This window comes from Photinus pyralis, unplaced genomic scaffold (assembly GCF_008802855.1).
Source record: "Photinus pyralis isolate 1611_PpyrPB1 unplaced genomic scaffold, Ppyr1.3 Ppyr1.4_LG8, whole genome shotgun sequence".
NCBI lineage: Eukaryota > Metazoa > Arthropoda > Insecta > Coleoptera > Lampyridae > Photinus > Photinus pyralis.
In genome coordinates this window covers 4,487,796-4,506,750 of record NW_022170819.1, presented here as the reverse complement: position 1 = coordinate 4,506,750, position 18,955 = coordinate 4,487,796, and the positions used below count along the sequence as shown (strand labels likewise).

The 18,955-nt window shown below is 34.6% G+C and overlaps 1 protein-coding gene across 1 annotated transcript in view; it reads right to left on the bottom strand.

Annotated features, from left to right (window-relative positions):
- The window catches only part of LOC116178320 (nuclear fragile X mental retardation-interacting protein 2-like), a 57,056-nt gene extending 42,943 nt beyond the window's left edge, over positions 1-14,113 (bottom strand). The window contains exon 1 of the mRNA XM_031497784.1: positions 13,424-14,113. Coding sequence (XP_031353644.1) covers positions 13,424-13,577 — 154 coding nt within the window. The 5' untranslated portion in view covers positions 13,578-14,113. The remainder of the gene's footprint in view (positions 1-13,423) is intronic.
- Positions 14,114-18,955: the final 4,842 nt, after the last annotated feature.

The window sequence follows — 18,955 nt, the reverse complement described above, 5'->3', positions numbered from 1 at the left end:
GTGTTGAATTGTCTAGATTCAAAATAAATGACAATATTTTGAATATTTAGTCACTAAGCACCCCCAACGTGACCCAACCCGCTCCTACTACTAATACTACAACGAAGGAAATTGGGAATTTTTTTCCAAAAGGAAATTCTAATTTTATTGGCGCCATTGTGGGTAGATGGCGTTTTACAGAAAACTATAATGAGAGTGGTGGGGTAGACGGTTTTGGGGGAGAATGCAACACCGGGGAGTCTGTGGTGGTATGGACCCGACAGTAAACGAAAATTAGCTGTTCATTTTACTATAATCACCACAATCATCATGAAATGATTCGTACGAATACGAATCAAAACCTCGTATGCTGGCTAAACCCCCCAGACTCCCCAGTGCTACGTTCGATGGCGTGTTACCGAGAACCATCACGAGAGTGGTGAGGTAGACGGTTTTGAGGGAGAATGGAACACCTGGAAGTATGGATTGTCAACCCAGTAAATAAAAAATCAATGTCCCCTCCCCTACAATCACCACTATCACCATGAGACCATTCTTATACTCAAAATAAATAAACTTTTCGTATACGTATTTGTTTACCTCGTATACGTCCCACGTTGCCAAAGCAAATAACTTTGAATGAAAGTGTCAGGAGAAATGCCCCACTACCTTAAATTTGATTTATGTTTTATTTTGTTCATTTTATGGATCGCCGATTTGATTTATTTCGTATATAAATTCCGTGCGCTATTTATGTGGGCGATGCGAGTAATTTAAGGTAGTGGCGAATTTTTGTTGAAAGGAAAATTGAAGTTTTGTGCCGATTCTAAAGCTTGGGGCTATCCACTCAGATTTGTACAAATTTTTCAGTTTCTTTGAATTCTTAGGAAAATTTTCCGAATTTTTAAATTCTTTCAACTCTTTCGTCATCTTCTAATTTTGAAATTTTGCATTGCATCTCTTCTGTTAGGATTGTTCATACGCCTCAGGGTTTTCTCTGCAATTTCTTAAAATTCTTCCACTTTTCAAAATTACTCACGTCTTTTATATTATTCGCCTTCTTCACGTCATTTGAATCCATACATGCTTCCCAATTTCCAATATTTTAATATTTGTAGATAATAATGGAATAACAGAATTTCGCCAGATTCATCAAAAACGCGTATGATACATTGGAGGCGAAAACACATTCTTCAAACCTTCCCAATTCTTGAATTTTGTCATTTCCTTCCCTTGGATTCTAAGGCAGTCACTTCTGGTAATAAAAGGTTTTCTTCATCAATTGGATTACTAGGACCTGGGATAGGGATATATAGAAAGGTGGTATTGCAAGGTACATTGTCTGTTGCAGGGGAATCATATAATTCACCTATTCTGTCTATCATTTGAGAAGCTTTACCAAGTAAAGCGATTTTTTTATTATCCATGTCGCTACTACCAGCTTGCCTTATATTATTTACCATCTACCAATTAAATGTAATAGTCTAGAATTAATTCGTTTAAATTCATTGGCTTTGTTACCAATGTCAAAGTTAGATATGTCTGTTCCTAAATCATTAAGTTGTAATTCTGCGATCATGAGCTCCCTCTTTAGGTTTTCCGTAAGGCGAGGAAAGGATTGCCCTGATTTCTCGCATCTCAAAATACCCCTTAAAGTACTGCGTTTATTAGCCACAGTCGTGTCGCTTTCTAATGATATACCCCTAATATTTAACTCATATGATAGTTCATCTGATAATAAACGATTAACATCCATGTTTGTAGGATTAAATTCGAACCCACGATAACTAATCTACTAAAACAAGCAATAAGTGATAAAAAAATGTACAAAAGAATGAGAGTAGTATGCACAAGTAATAAAAGAAAAGACTGTAAGATAAGTCACAAGAAGATAAGAAAGAAATATCTAAGCCCTTGTAATGAGTGGAGACTATATGACGAGGGTAGAAATCCCAAAATTATCGGATAAAAGCGGCTGCAAAAATTCCGCACCTCACAAGCACACCATAGAATTGACAATTGACCAAAACGAAAACCAAAACGTAGAAGAGTTTGAAAAAAACGAACAGTAATACCAATAATTAAGGAACATAAAAAGTTAGCGGGAAAAGAAGAATAGATTTTTGAAAAGAGCGGGAAAGAATAGCGTAGTTTACAAGAACTGACAATAGATGGCACTGGAAGCGGACCAGAGGCGTAACATGGAATAAAATAGTACACATAAGCTTCGAAAATCACAATTGTAAGAAGAGAGCAAGAATCCAAAGAAGCGAAGAAATCGAAAGAAGAAATTTAAGAAAATAGGCACGCCTATGTGATGAAAATCAAAACAAAATAAACAAATTCCTAACCTAAAAATCAAAATAACTAAAGCAAAACTAAACTAAAAATGGACCTGTAACAATTCTTTGAATGATTTCTAGTCCTACACTTTTCCAGTTCTTCCCATCTTACGGGTCTTTGGATTCTTTATTGCACTCTTTTGAGATTATTCAGTTTCTTTAAGCATCTAGAGGTGCGTCCAGATCGTTAGGATCATCGAGTTTTTCTTTTGAATTTTTCCGCTTCCAAAAAGCTGTAGAAAATATTAGGGTTCCGGAGTGTCTTCCCAGCCAAACGCAAAGAATTACATATGTGATAAACCGAACAGTAAACTTGAAATTCTGTGTCGAGTTGCAAACCTAAATAAATAAAGACTTCCTTCGGATACGGAAGTAAATGTGCTGACCGAATGAGTTCATCATTATGCGTTTAAGAAAATAAATCGTGTAAAGTGGAGAAATTGTAACTAAAAAACTGTAACTATTTTGTTAGAGACGAAATTACAACAGCAATTTGGTGCAAGTGCTTACTGAGGATTTTCTAAGAATACTAAACAGTTCAGTAAACGTAGTCACGTACGCAGATCAAAGCCTTCGAACTAAATTTTCGCTCACAAACAAAAATAACCATTGAAACTTGAGCCCATTATAATCAAGAGAAAATTCCTATTTCGAGTATTGCCTATTACCAAAAAAATTTTATATCGAGGAGTTTCCAAATTCATTTTCTTAAAAGAAAACATCTGTATTTTAACCATCCAGCTACGAATTATTCAGATTTGTCTGATCCTTCAGCTTTTTCAGGAGCAGTACCTACTTCGATATTGCCTGGATTCTTCAAAATCATTCACTGTATTCGTTCGATTCTTTAGTTTTTGGTTTTACGAAGATAACAGCAGGCAGTCAATTATCCAATTGATCGTTGGCTACAACAGTTATTACAGGCTGATAAATACACGGTGACTTCTCCGATCAAATAAATAAAATTAACTCGCTAGATTATCTTCGACGAACGAAACGGAAAGAATTACAACAGTGCCATCGAAGAATGTTTTCTTTTATCGACGGTAGTAACTAACCGACGCGTTCGCACATCCTTCTTTCCAATTACTGAATGTCCTTAGGCGCTATGTTAAAAATATGGGTGATTAGTCCTTTATTGTTCCCGCGATATTTTCGCACTTCATTACCGATACGTAAATTGCTATTCGGAGGACGTGAGACAATTAGCAATTGACGTGCACTCGCCGCTAAGGAGAAGAGATAAAAGCGCACCGAAAAGATATAAATGAAATTTGTTTATCGATTAATGGATGTATGTTTGATCTTGGTTATTCTATCTGTAAGCTGTCGTCTTTAAGTTAATGCCCTTCGACGCAGACTTATGGAAATGTTTGCCTGTCCCAATAAACATACTCCATCTATGCACGACCTCGCCAAATTACATATTCATTATATGAAGTTTATGGCCGCGACACTAATGAACCTGTACGTACACTTTTTTTTACTATTGAATAGTAATTAATTAGGATTTTATCACACTACTGTTGCGCTTACCAAGTGTCGCCTAGAAGAAGTTCTAAATTATGTTAATAAGGCTCCACCAAAGGCACTTCTTATTTTCATATTGTAGATTTTGGAGGTACCAGATATGGTGGCTTAGATAAAGAGAATCCGCGGTTGAAATATGCATAATCGTGTATTTAAGACCCTTCGTTTGAGATATGAGTTCTAAAGAATAGTCTTAGAAACCCTGCTCGAAAGTCTTTTTTAGATTATTAAAACTTTAAGAATCCTTTAAAAAAGTTCCTCGACATCCTCGTCTAAATTTCAGTTGCCTAGAAAACTACGTTTAATAACTTTTTTTTTCATTTACGTATAGGAGTTTTCCTACAGATCATCTCGCAGGTCTTTTCTAACTGATTGTACAATTCATACTACTCTATTTCAAAGATTCGTCATAAAAAAACATGCGTGCAATTTATTCTTTAGGATTAGGTTTGAAATATCGCTGGCTAGAATTCTTGAAAAACTTCGAAGAAATCTTAGAAATAGCTTTAGCAATCCCCTTAAAACTATATTCTTTGGTCTCGGAAGCTTATTAAATTAATAATAATAATAATAATATTTAATTGTGAGAAGGTGAATTACACTTACACTCGTCAAAAGAAACGGGAAATTACATTAAACATTAAAAATAATAGTATATAACAAACAATATAACAAACAAACTAAAAACAGACAGGTAAAAACAGTAAAATCGCAATATTACCTATACATTCGGAAATATTGTTAGTGGTTTACTTAAAAGTATATATTTGTAGAAAAATGTTCCCCGAAATCTCTTCAGGAAACTTTTTTGATTATCATAGAGATCCGTTTAAAAACCTTCATATACTATAAGAAGTTACTTTAATCTTACTAGAAATTTTAAAGACTGTTTTGCAACCTTCAAAATTTTAAAACCGTGCCAGAGAGTACTAAAATATCTGAGGATCCACAAGAATGACACTTCCGCCATAGATTGCTAAATATGTAAAAGTGCGTTGCCTTAAAAAAATGCCATTGCCATTTTTTTAAACGGGAAGGGTATACAGAAAGATTCACGTAGCCCGTTCGTTAGAAGTTAAACTTGCAGTAGAAACAGAAATTTGGTTTATAGCCATAATCAACTATTGCGATTGAGAATTGGAATAAAATAATTTCAAGATGGCGTCGCTTTCGGAAATACCACTGACCTCTTATTTAAATCAGTGGTAAATACCGAAAGTTGGCGTCATCTTGATTTTTTTTTACATAGATAGAAACATGCCATTTTTTATTTTATTCTGAATAACGCATTTAAGATTTACGTCACAGATTCTGATATATATTGATAAGATGCAAGGGTCCATATAAAAATTCATATTTCTTAAACCGTTCAAGACAACAAATTTTTTGAGTTACCCCTGGAAGTCTTGAAAAAGTTTCTAGGGCTGCTGCGATTCTTCAAAAGTACCAATCAAATAATTTCAAAAACTTCAGTTTTTCAAATTGCAACTACTATTTCCGATGCCAGAAATGGCCCCAACTGCCGGTAGTTACGGAAGCGGCCCATAGTAAAATTATTTTATTTCTATTCGGAATGGTTCATTATGGGTGTAAACCAAATGTCCAGTTTCTCTGTAAACAAATTGAAACAAAGAAACAAATATTTTTATGTGGTTTAAAGGGTGGATTGTGAACCCTGTAAAGAAAATCAAACAAAGAAATAAACAACGACATGTAGACCAAAAATAGTGACGGAATAACTGTCCAAATCCCGCTAGCCAGTACTTGCAAAATTGATAATAATAATAATAATAAAGCTTATTTAATGTTTTGTAGAACAGCCTACATACATAAGTCAATACAAAATCAAAATAAAAATATTACAAATGTAAGAATAAACAAAATTATAACAACAATACTTAATTGTCACGAAAAGAACTCTGTACTGAAAAATTCCTCATACGAGTAAAACGATTTATCAATAAGAAATGCTTTAGTTCTTGATTTGAATAAATTAAAAGGTAAAGCCTTAATATTGTGAGGAATATAATTATACATTATTATTATTATTATTATTATTGATATAATCAAAACTGTTTTACGTCTTACTTAAACGGCAAAAAGGGACAAATGCATTTAATTTGTTGCGGGTGTCATAATTATGAACATCGCAATTTTTAAGAAAATAATGTTCATTGCGCTTAACAAAACAAATATTGGTATTGGTAACCAGGGTATAAGCAAACAGCAGTACCATTTAGTAGTTTTCTGATCCCTTTGGGATTATACTAGTACTGTAACCTTCTAAATCTCAGTACGATTTTGTTCTTCCTAGGTAGTAAATGTTAGTTGAGTAATAACTTTGAAGATGTATTTAACGAATATTTAAGTATACAGGGACATCGAACGAAAATTCGACCCTCTTTATATGGAAAATCGATCATTTCCAAAACGCTTCGAAACTCCACCCCTTTGGGTGTCACAGCAACCCCCTCAAGAATTTTAAATGGCCTGTGATGTACCGCATGGCGCGCGATTGTGCGTATAACAAAGGGACAGGACATAGGGAAAATCAGGGGGAAAATGTACCTATGATTTGGATGAAACTTATTTTTGAAAATCGAATGAGTAGAAAAGTTATAGATTTTGAAGAGACTTTGAAGACTCCTTGAAGATTTTGAACCGACTTTGAACTGAATTTGAAGAAATAATGAAATAGTAATGCACAGGGTAATGCAATATTTCATACGCAAGACGTTTGGAAAAGTACATCCTATTAGTAAGACCTTGAAAACTTTAAAGAAACTTTGAAACGACTTTGAAGAGATTTTGAGGAAGAAAGAAACTTTTTCAACATTTTCAAAAATAAGTCTCATCAAAACTATACATTTTCCCTATACTATTTTTTTTAAATTGATCCATCGTTCCTCTAAATGGGGTTGAATGATATCAAAGATTAAGAAAATCGGATCTCAAAGCCTTCCCCATACATTTATTGTTGTACTATTAATACGACTATAGTTTCGGCGATAATCGCCATCATCAGGTGAACTATAAATTAAAACTTACAAAATTGATCTAGAGTACGAACTGATTACTTACATTAATTATTATTGATGGAAGGTGTTGTTGTAAAGGTTAAACATTGAAGGCGGGTTGAAAATGAAAAGAATAGAGGGTGTTGAAGTTACATTTTTTGAAATTTTTGGCGCATTGAAGATGGAATGTGTTGAAACTTAAATTTTATGACACAGACCAATATTTAAATGCACCATTTAAGGGCTCTGAAATCGAAGAGGGTGGCCTAATTAAAGACAACCAATCGGACGTTGAATTTTCGAATTTTACATTGAAGTTTTAAAGTTGAAATTTGAAAATATAACCTATAAGGATAACAAAGTTGTAATTAATACTAACCGAATTTGACGCTATTTACACATATTGGAAAGGGGGGAAGCTACATACAGCTTACCTATATGATTACGTTATTTAAGAATGAATAAATTAAATTCCAGAACAAGCAGACGGCGTATCTGGACCGTTGACGGTAAAATGTAAATTGACAAGTGGGCAAAGAGGGAAACTGTCAAATTTTGAATAAATGTGTAAGGTAAGTCGAAAATTATTGTAGAAACAAGAGGTTGTTGTTTGTCGCAAATATGCAAAATTTCAAAATCTTTATTAGGGTTAAACGAGTGACCCGTTTCTAAGATGTGTGACGCGAAGGAGGATTTAGTGGACAAGGAATTGTTATTTTTGATGCATAAGAAGGTTCGAGGAACCTGGTGCAGAATTTCCTGCCGGTTTGGGCAATGTAGGAGGATTTACATGTGGGGCATTTGAGTTTGTAGATACCGGATTTGTCTATGAGAGGGATTTGGTCTTTCGTGTGGGACAGGACAGATTTGAGGTTGTTATTTGCTTTAAAAATGAAGTTGATATTGAATTTTTGAAAACAATGGGAAATTTCCCCAATGTAAGGTAGGGAATGATAAGTGAGAGTATTTTTTTCAGGTGAGGGGGTTAAGGATGTTTGGAGATTTTGGGTCAGTTTCAAAGGGTATTCGTTTTGAGAGGCTAGTTGATAAATGATTTGTAGTTCGGCATTAAATTTAGATTGACTTAGGGGTAGGTTAAATAATCTATGAAAATAAAGTCTGAAGTGAAAGTGAAATGGAAAATGTTACTAGTGGTAGTGGGTTTTCTATCAATTCCGATATCAAGTTTATTACCCGAACATTCTATTGAAAGGTCTAAAAAATTTAGGCTTTTGTAGGACTCTATTTCGAGGGTCAGTTTTAGGTTATTGTGTAAGGAGTGGAGATATCGGAGTCATCATCTTCAAATATAACAAAGATATCGTCAACGTATCGTCTGTAATACTTGAAGTGACGTTCGATCGAGGGATTGGTTAAGAGTTTCTTGGTTTCGAGGTTTGATAGGATTATTTCGGCAAGTAAGGGTGAGAGGTTATTACCCATAGGGAGACCCGATTTTTGAATATATTGTATTTTATTGAAGAAAAAGAAGTTTTGTTTTAGGCATCGATCAAGACAATTAAATAGGAATTTGGTAATGTGACCTGAAGAATTTGAGTCTAAAAGTAAATCTTGGACTGCAGATCCATAGTCCTGGGATTTACTTTTAGACTCCAATTCTTCAATCTGGTTTGAAACTTAAATAAAAAGTAAAAAAAAGTACGCGATATGTACAATTTTGTTTGCGAAGTGACATTTGTTCGAGTGTTTCTTGTCACACGGAGAAAAATGGATTGTTAAAATCATATAGTAAAAATTATATTGTAATCAGTATAGCAAACCTTGACACACGCTGTACAATATGAATATGTCTAATCAAAATTATTCTCACTATAATAATGATATTTTATTAAATAAGATCTTAGATATTTAAATATATCCAAGAGCAAATAGATAATAAACATTAAAATATAGTTTATTATTTGTGTATATCATATGTTAAAAGTTATTATATGGGTTGTTGATGCTGAATCTGCAAGATAAGCATAAGCTTATTTTGAGAACAACCGTTGCAAAGGTTGCATTAAATTATTAAAAGCTCTGTATCATAGAATTGGTAATTCTATGCTCTGTATTGACTGTATTATATTATACCTTATGGTTGCAAATATATCATGCTTTTTGAACTTATAATTTTATATATTCGAAACCAATATGTGTGTATCCTGATTTTTGGTAAAAAAGGAAGGTTATACACTGCCTTTTTTTGAGCCCCGAAAAAAAAATTGTCTCAGATCGACCCGGAAAAAAAATTTCTTATAGAATGGGGCCTGTAGAATCCATAATTTCAAACAGTTCCAAGATTGGGCTACTAGTTCAAAAGTTACAGCCCTTTGAATTTTCTTTCGAAATTGTTTTCTAGTCTATAACTTTTGATTGAGAAGTCTGATCGAAAAAGTACGAATTGTTTTGGATTCTACGCACCAAAATTAATAAGAAAAAGGGTTTTCCCGAGAAATTTTGGTGTAGTCGATTTTTGGTAAAAAAGGAAGGTTATACACTGCCTTTTTTTGAGCCCCGAAAAAAAAATTGTCTCAAATCGACCCGGAAAAAAAATTTTCTTATAGAATGTGGCCTGTAGAATCCATAATTTCAAACAGTTCCAAGATTGGGCTACTAGTTCAAAGGTTACAGCCCTTTGAATTTTCTTTCGAAATTGGTTTCTAGTCTATAACTTTTGATTGAGAAGTCTGATCGAAAAAGTACAAATTGTTTTGGATTCTACGCACCAAAATTAATAAGAAAAAGTGCTTTCCCGAGAAATTTTGGTGCAGTAGATTTTTGGTAAAAAAGGAAGGTTATACACTGCATTTTTTTGAGCCCCGAAAAAAAAATTGTCTCAGATCGACCCGGAAAAAAAAATTTTCTCATAGAATGTGGCCCGTAGAATCCATAATTTCAAACAGTTCCAAGATTGGGCTACTAGTTCAAAAGTTACAGCCCTTTGAATTTACTTTCGAAATTGGTTTCTAGTCCATAACTTTTGATTGAGTAGTCCGATCGAAAAAGTACAAATTGTTTTGGATTCTACGCACCAAAATTAATAAGAAAAAGTGTTTTCCCGAGAAATTTTTGTGCAGTAGATTTTTGGTAAAAAAGGAAGGTTATAATACACTGCCTTTTTTGAGCCCCGAAAAAAAATTGTCTCAGATCGATCCGGAAAAAAATTTTCTTATAGAATGTGGCCTGTAGAATCCATAATTTCAAACAGTTCCAAGATTGGGCTACTAGTTCAAAAGTTACACCCCTTTGAATTTTCTTTCGAAATTGGTTTCTAGTTTTGATTGAGAAGTCTGATCGAAATAGTACGAATCGTTTTGGATTCTACGCACCAAAATTAATAAGAAAAAGTGTTTTCCCGAGAAATTTTGGCCCCGAAAAAAAAATTGTCTCAGATCGACCCGGAAAAACGGCCACTAAACCCACGCTCTGTCTAGCTCAAGTACTAACAAAACCTTTTACAGGAAAATGTTGACTATAAAATTTCTCAAGGCAGGTCCGGAGTCCGAATTGATCACTCACAAGATTGCAACAAATTTTTAATTAACTCCTGGCATAATCCTGGGCACAATTTGACATGAAACTAATTACCTTAAAGTTAAATATCCTTAAGATTCGGTCAACTGCGATTCACCTCAAAACAAAGAAGACAAACACCAAGCTGATGATGCTTCTAGACTTCACTTCTGTACTTCCGCTTTATTTAATTTATATTTATATTATCAGTCCTTAAGTGGTACTACGGGTAAATGATACTGCTGTTTGTTTATGCCCTAGTTATCAATTTCTCGCGTACTGGCTAGGGGCATTTTGACACAGTATTTAGTACAAGGCGTTCTTTAAAGTTATCAAAAAACTGACTGAGAATATTCAGTACCCAAGAAGTACTAAATAGTACTGTTCTTTATTAATTTGCTGGTTATCGTTACGGAGTGCATTGGCTAGCTTCCAAATACCGCCAGCCAGTACATCACATATCGGCGTTTTTAATAGGTAGCAAATTTTTTGCCATTTTAAGATAGTACTCCAACGGTACTTCAGAGTATTGATGTACTGGATATCGGGCATTATTGGTTACCTTTACGCACGCTAAATTTTTAGGTTGAAGACATTGGGATTGGAATGTCACAAAAGCATCCCGAGGGTGTTACCCAAATGATTCTAAGAACATATCAAGGAGGACTTTTTGTTGGAAAATTCAAGTATTTAGCTCGGTATTTAGTGTTGTAGTACATACCAGAGTGATAGCCACCTAAAAATTATAAGTAAGTATAAAAATTACTAAAAAGGTCATAAGCACTTTACATAATTCTTAAGTAGGTAGATGTAATAGTTATTTACATAAAAGTCAGGAAAATGGTACATTACTGGCGAGGAAATATTGAAGTGCGAGGCCCCTTTGGGGCCGAGCAGTTTAATTTCCGAGTCAGGTAATGACATTTTACTGACGAGTTTTGTATAAAATTTTACCCGAAATCGTCTTTTAATATAAAATTTCAATATGTATATAGTCCGGGGAATAGAGACTGAAAATGGACCATTTCCTGCAAAACGAGAAGTAGTTACAATTTTTTTTGCATGTCATGTAGGAATATCTGGTGGTTAAGAATCCAAGTTTTCGACCAAAGAAATTTGGTTGGTTTTTTAGTTTTTCAATCATATCTTTTTATAGGTTCACTTTACACAAAAATATTGTTATTAGAAATTGGAGAACATCAAATTTTACATAAATTTGTCATATACTAAATTTTTATTTCAAAAAATACAGAGTTTCAAAGTTGTTTTTATTTTGAAGATTCTGAAATTTCTAAGTATGTTCATATTTTAACGAAATTGTATGTTATCTCTATAATCATAAGATTTATATAAGAAAATAACTCGATTATGAAGCTATGGTGCTATTAATTTCGGTACCCTGCACCCCTATCAAAGGGGATGATGGCGCTGCAACCCCTTGGTCGTAGTAGGTATTTGAATCACTGTGTGATTATGGTGGCTTTCGAATACAATTATCAAATAAGAAAAGTGGTCTTACTTCATTTTAACCCCTTTCATCTCATACAAAAAGGGATGATTACTTCAATCCCCTATAGTAGTGATTGCTCAACTATCTAAGATTATATAGCTTTCGAACACAACTTACAAATCATTATTTTATATAAACATGAATAGTAAACATTTTTATTTGCAATGTGTATTCGGAAATGTCATTATCTAAGTTTGATCGAGCAATCAAAAACCGAGGATTAAACCACTCATTTCAGTTGGGGGTGGAAAGGGTTAAACCGGAACTAGAATATTATAAAATATAAGTAATAAGTGTTGTACTTACCCTCTGACTAACATCAATCGCCACAAGGGGTTGAAATATTCATTCCTTCCGGGGGGAGAGGGCGGGGGGGGGGGCGGGGGGGAGAAGCTGAACTGAAGTGAAACAATGTTTTTTATTTCAAACGCATATTAGAAAGCGCTACAATAAATTCAAGATATTTTCTCATAAAACTCTTAATTATAGAGATAAAAATTAAATTTTTGTTAAAACATCTACATAGAAATTTCAGAATTCTTCAAAATATAAGCAACTTTGAAGCCCTATATCTTTTTTATTAAACATTTCACAAAAAAAGTAATGTATATCAAAATTGTAGAATTTTACGGTCTACAATTTATGATAACAATATTTTTTTGTAAAGTGAACCTATAAAAAGATATGATTGAAAAACTAAGAAACCATCCAAATTTCAAGGGTTTTGGGGGTGGTACGGGGGAAGCACAAGGGGTGGAAGGTCGAAAACACAGATTCTTAACCACCAGATGATTGTCAATAACATGCAAAAGAAATTGGAACTACTTCTCATTTTGCAAGTTAAAACCCTCTATTCCCTGGACTAATATAGAACTTTTGATTAATGTCAATCTGTCAGTGACGAGGTCAGTGATGACAGAAGTCATTATAGACTTTTGAAATGCCAAAAATGCGAATTTCCTGACAGAAAGTACGCTTGAAAATGGAGGTTTCAGGACGATTTTGGGTAAACATTTTTAGAAATGTCGCACCCCTCGTGAAGATCTTCTTGATTATTATGTTATCCTCGTAATTTGAAAGAAATTTCATAAGACAAGCTTTTCCTTTCGACTTCCTAGTTCGATCGTATGGGAGGTGAGTTTCGTGAAGTAAAAAAAATTATGGGTGATTTCCTCAGGGTACCTACTCAAAGGTAACCTTTGGAAATGAGTAAAATTTTGTATTTAAAAGAACACACCGTTGTTCGTCGGAGGCACTTGTCCATACGAGGGCGACATTAACGGAGTTCACCAAAGAATTCGCATTTTCCCACGCGTAAAGTTCAGATGACATTTTGATACCGCAGATTGGTAATTTACGACAAATTTGGATCGGCGACTATTACAATGATTACCTTCCGTGCGGTATCTTAATGATTGTGAAAATCGTGCAAGTCGCACAATGTGTTACATAATTCCATTCAGGATATGGCGCGATCTTCTCATAATCAAAAAAATCTTCACCGTGACAAGCGCAAATATACTACTTACTCGCATGTCCGTTGCTTTTTGCATAGCCATTTTGATGATAATGTCCTGCACTGTGCTGATGTCCGTTATGATGAGCGTATCCGTTAGAGTGGCTACTGTGGCCGTTCGGAAGATGATGTGCCGCATGATTACTTCGCATCATAGTTTGCGGCATTTTTGACACATTTCACAAACAGTCTAATTTTTTACGGTAGTTTTTCAGTTCAAGGTCAGCAGTTGACGTGCTCTGCTTCTTCTAATTTATTGTTTACTAACTGTATCTTCTTACATTGAATTAGTACCGTTTCCTAACGTATCATGAAAAAAATTAGTGTTTCCTAACGCGCGCGTCTACGGCCTTATTAGAATTTTCTAGAGGAAAAAGTTAACGGTTTGCGGAATTATTTGGGTGCAGATTGTCTGACCGTGACCTATACTTCCTTCTATTTACCAACACTCTCTATTTACACATTCTCGCCTGCGGCGAAAAAAAGTTAAAGAAAAATTCACACACTTTCAGCGCGTCGTCCCCATTTTTTTGTTTGGGCACCGCTCAGATTCGAACTTCAATTACTCGCGTCGAAAAAATCAACTTAAGGGAAAACATCGCCGACACGTGCGGAGTTCCCTCGAACGGAAGCGGCAAGAAATTCACGCGGAATCTAACGCAAGACTAACAACATATTCTAGTAAAGTAAGAGGTACGCCTACCAACTGTTTACCGTTTTTCTCGAATACATTCGCCTACTGTCGATGCTATAGCAACCCCTTTTCCTTTTTTTTTCCGCTTGGCTACGATAAGTGGACAGGATATAAGGAAGCGGAGGATTCGATCTCTTCAATTTCAAACCGCCCGTCGTCAGTTGAAACGTTGCGTAAGCGCGCATCCATCAAAACAAATTGTTTGTTCGGAATATTAATTGCTGTTTATATGCCGTAGATGGTTATAAGGAGAATAATAAATTTCGTATGTTGCCTACGCTGAATTGCGATCGACGATTTTTGACAAGTTTCCGCTATGAGTTTATTGCGCCTTTATAACTGTTAGGATTCATTTTAAAGGAAATCCTTGCATGTAAATTGCACATTCAGATTCGGTAAATAGTTCCACTTTATGTAATTCCAGTACTCACTCGACAATTAAGATTAAAGATTTAGTAGCGATTTGCATTCCTCCCGCGTATAATTTTCAGAGCAATTATTCCGTCTTCACTCTACCATTTTACGACAATTAAATAAGTCCAAGAAGTAATCAGGAAAAGTGTAAACCGAGATTTCTCTAGAACCAACGCTAAAAACTTGAATTTTTCAAGATGGTCTACCATATTGCTTTTAAAAAAAGGAAACAGAGTTCTGAGTTCTTGTTAAGCTCCAGAGAATTTGCGAGAATCTCTACATAAAATCCTATACATAGAGTGAATAACTAGGCGTCCCTAAAATTATGACTCACTGCACTTGTGCGAAAGCTTTAACTTCTTACCCCTGAAAAGTTTAGCGTTTTTGCTTCAATTTTTTTCACTTTATTAAACCTTTAGACGCGTAGGCTTCACAACAAAAACATTTTATTCAACCAGACGCTATACGCCCCTAAGATGAATTTTAAATAGTGTTTGTTGAATAAAGGTTTTTGTCCCATACAAATTTAAGCGAGGGTGCATCAATTTTCCTCATCTTAGTTGCGTAATTACTGCATTTGTGGTACAACAAATATTCTAGAAGTCCAAAGAGGCATCGGGTCACCACCCCGGCGCCATGAAGTCTATCGAGATTAGTCACCGGCCCGAAAATACGACCTGCTTATTCAGTAATTGTCGAGTATTCTCTAGAATGTTCTGTGATTTTTCCAAAAACCTTCCGTTTGCTGTATGCCGAAGTGATTATTAGTGAAGTTCCCGCTCGTATGTGATAAATTTACATGTTATAAATTGTGTACAAGTGAGTGATAAATATGTTTTAACTGTTATAAATCAATTCATTTTAAGGTCTGATAAAAATGCATTATTAAAATAATTGGAGAGGCAACACGAATTCGTGAGGCCATGAAAAGAACGAAGTATTTAGATGACTCCTACCATTTCATTTCTCTTGGCATTGGGTCCTTGGCACGAAGAAGCCAAATCACTAATTCGCAGATTGGTCAGAAGATTCGAGGAGTTACTAATAAGGCTCGTTCTACACAACGAATAAGTATTGCTGTACGACGGAGTAATGCAGCGCCAAATCTGGGTACTATTGTTTTTTCCAGTCTAGTTTAGAAGAATTTTTTTATATTCTCTAGTGCCTTAGTTAATTATTTTAGAATTTATTTAATTAATTAAAATTCCAATTTACACTAATTAAATTTGTAATTCCCAATTGTAAATAAATTAATTACGTAATTAAATTTACGTTACAATACGATCAACAGAAAGATCCCATTAAAATGAATTTTATACGAGCCCTGTAACGGTAGCGGTAGTTTTGGATTTAAAATTTTGTAAATTTCTCTCGAATTTTCGTTGTAAATGTGAGTTTCGAGTTTAGGGGTAGATCCGTTTGAGTTTTCAATATTATTGGAAGTTGTAGAGTGTCAAAAGTTAATTTGTCCGATAAAAAATCATCTGTGGTGGATTTTCATCAATAAAATTTTAAACCGTGTTGGAAATGAAGTCTGTCTCTTCTGTATCTTTCAAGTCCAGGGGCGGACTGGGTAACTGCGGGCCAGGTAGAATTGCATAGGTTACAGGCCATTAAAGTATTAGTGTACTAATGATGGGGGGGGGGGGGGGGCTCTGAGGTGCACCACAAAAACATTTTAAAGTACTCTTTTCTCGAAAATAAATTACCATACAGTTTTTTTTTAAATTGCAGCTGATAATTATAAGTAACAACTTTAACAACCTAACATCAACCCCAATTAGAGAAACGTGTTAATAATTTATTAATAGTGCAAGAAACTAAATACAGCACATACTTATAAATTTCCAACGGGCCATTATGATCTACAGGCCAGGTGGCAATCGCCACCCGCCCCCCCGGGCCAGTGCGCCCCTGGTTATACACTGCCTTTTTTTGAGCCCCGAAAAAAAATTGTCTCAGATCGACCCGGAAAAAAAATTTTCTTATAGAATGTGGCCTGTAGAATCCATAATTTCAAACAGTTCCAAGATTGGGCTACTAGTTCAAAAGTTACAGCCCTTTGAATTTTTTTTCGAAATTGGTTTCTAATCTATAACTTTTGATTGAGAAGTTTGATCGAAAAAGTACGAATTGATTTGGATTCTACGCACCCAAATTAATAAGAAAAAGTGTTTTCCCTGGAAATTTTGGTGTAGTCGATTTTTGGTAAAAAAGGAAGGTTATACACTGCCTTTTTTTGAGCCCCGAAAAAAAATTGTCTAAGATCGACCCGGAAAAAAATTTTTCTTACAGAATGTGGCCTGTAGAATCCATAATTTCAAACAGTTCCAAGATTGGGCTACTAGTTCAAAAGTTACAGTCCTTTGAATTTTATCTCACCTGATCCTATGTTCAGCAAAGGAACCCCTAGATTTTAAATTTTTTGCACTTGCTACACTTGTAATGAAATGAATAAAAGCTTGAATTTTTTGCGACTAGAGGTCATTAGAAGGGACCTGGAAAACTTAGAAGGGGCAACATAATATCTACTACTTCCAAGACTCTGGAGAACGTGGTTAGAAGGCTTCTCCAAGACATGTAATGCATCCCAAAATCTCAGTGTAAGAAATTACTTTTTATGTAATGGTTTTGTCCATCTGTCCGTCGTTATACTCGTACGAACAACATAGTCTGTTTAAAGATTTTCGCAATTCAAAAGGTAGGTGATTATAGAGTACATTAAAATTCTTTCGTGGACTGGATGTAGCAGGAGCTGCTTTTTCTCACTTATAATTGCACAAGAGGTTTGTATTTTACCGAGTAAATTTGGGTTGTTTAGGTAATGAAAATCTGTTGCCTAGCAATTGCTAAAAGGAAACAGATTTGAATTGCCACAACCCAAATTTACTCGGTTTATATACAAACCTCGAGTGTAATTCGGCAGGACAATTTAACGAACAAGAAATTCACCAAACTAGTCAATTATTGACAGACGTCAAGCTAATCATATGGGAAAGGATAATGCGATAATTGTTCCAAAATGAATAAGTGAAAAAACCACTACACCTTTTCCACTTTTATTCTACATAGAAACTATCAAGTTAATTTGAGAAAGTATCAATTGTATTTGAAAATAGTAAAATGTATTTGAGAAAACAACAAATGTAGTTCAGAATAGTGATTTGTATTTGAGAAGGCATCAAATGAATTTGAGAGTAGTAAATTGTATTCAAGAAATGGTAAAATTAAGTATTTGAGAATCAATAACAAAATCACATGTATAACATAGCCTGATGCTGCTGCTGCTGTTGCGGGACTACATACAGTAGCGGAATTATAAAAATTTGATTCTTAATTATAATTCATTAGGAATAATATTACATTCTGAAATACAATAAAATTAAATGATACTTTCTCAAATACATTTGATGTTTTCTCAAATCCAACTGACTATTCTCATCTACTTTGACGTTTTCTCAAATACAAGTAACAATTCTCAAATACAATTTACAACTTCTCGAATAAAAGTGGAAAAGGTGTAGTGCATTTGTCGCTGGAAAAGTTGCAGGTAACTTTTGCCGCTGTCAAAGTGACAATTACACTGCGGCTTATGCGATTTTTTATATATGAGTTGAATTGTCTACCAAAAACACGACCTGCCAAGCATTTTGATCAAGAAATTGGTCTTCGGTCAGCAAACATTATTGTACATGTAATATATTATTGTGTAAACCACGTCAGGTGGACGTTATTTAGGTTGAAATTACCGAAGATAATAACGGGTCATCCTATGTGTGCGAATGTTTTAATTTAATTTAAATCTGGGGGATTTCATTACGAATAAGTACGAATTGGTTTATTTAATCAAAATTTGCTATTTTAGTGTCTATTTTTCCGTTTTAAAATCGTTTTTAATTGCATAATTTTAAAATTTCATCGAAATTTAATTGTCAACTCTGTTAGAATGTAAGAAACATCTGATCGTTATCGGAAGTAAGTTAATTCAGTGGTTCTCAACCTTTTAGACACTGCGACCCCCTTTTTGGGTTGAGTATTACGCCGACCCGCCTATGAATTACGATTTTTAAATAATTTAAACGTCCACAATAGTAATTTTAATTATTACAGATCACATTAAATAAGAAAAGTAATAAATCAATAAATTTTGCAGTCAGTTGTTTTATAAAAATATTCCGATTTATTTGCGCCCCTTCAAATGGAGCGCTTCTTTGTGAATAACTGGAACTATAATTGTTTTTAATTTTTCCCCTGATTCGCGACTTCCTCGGACACGTTCTACCACCCCCCCAAAGGGCCGCGACCCATCGCGAACGATGCTGAATGAATAAACTTTAAGACGAACGTGAATTTGGCGCTGATAGCAAAGGATGGAGGTGCACGATTTCGTTTGCACGTAATTTTGGTATGGAAGAGGGGACACTTCAAGCGCTCCTT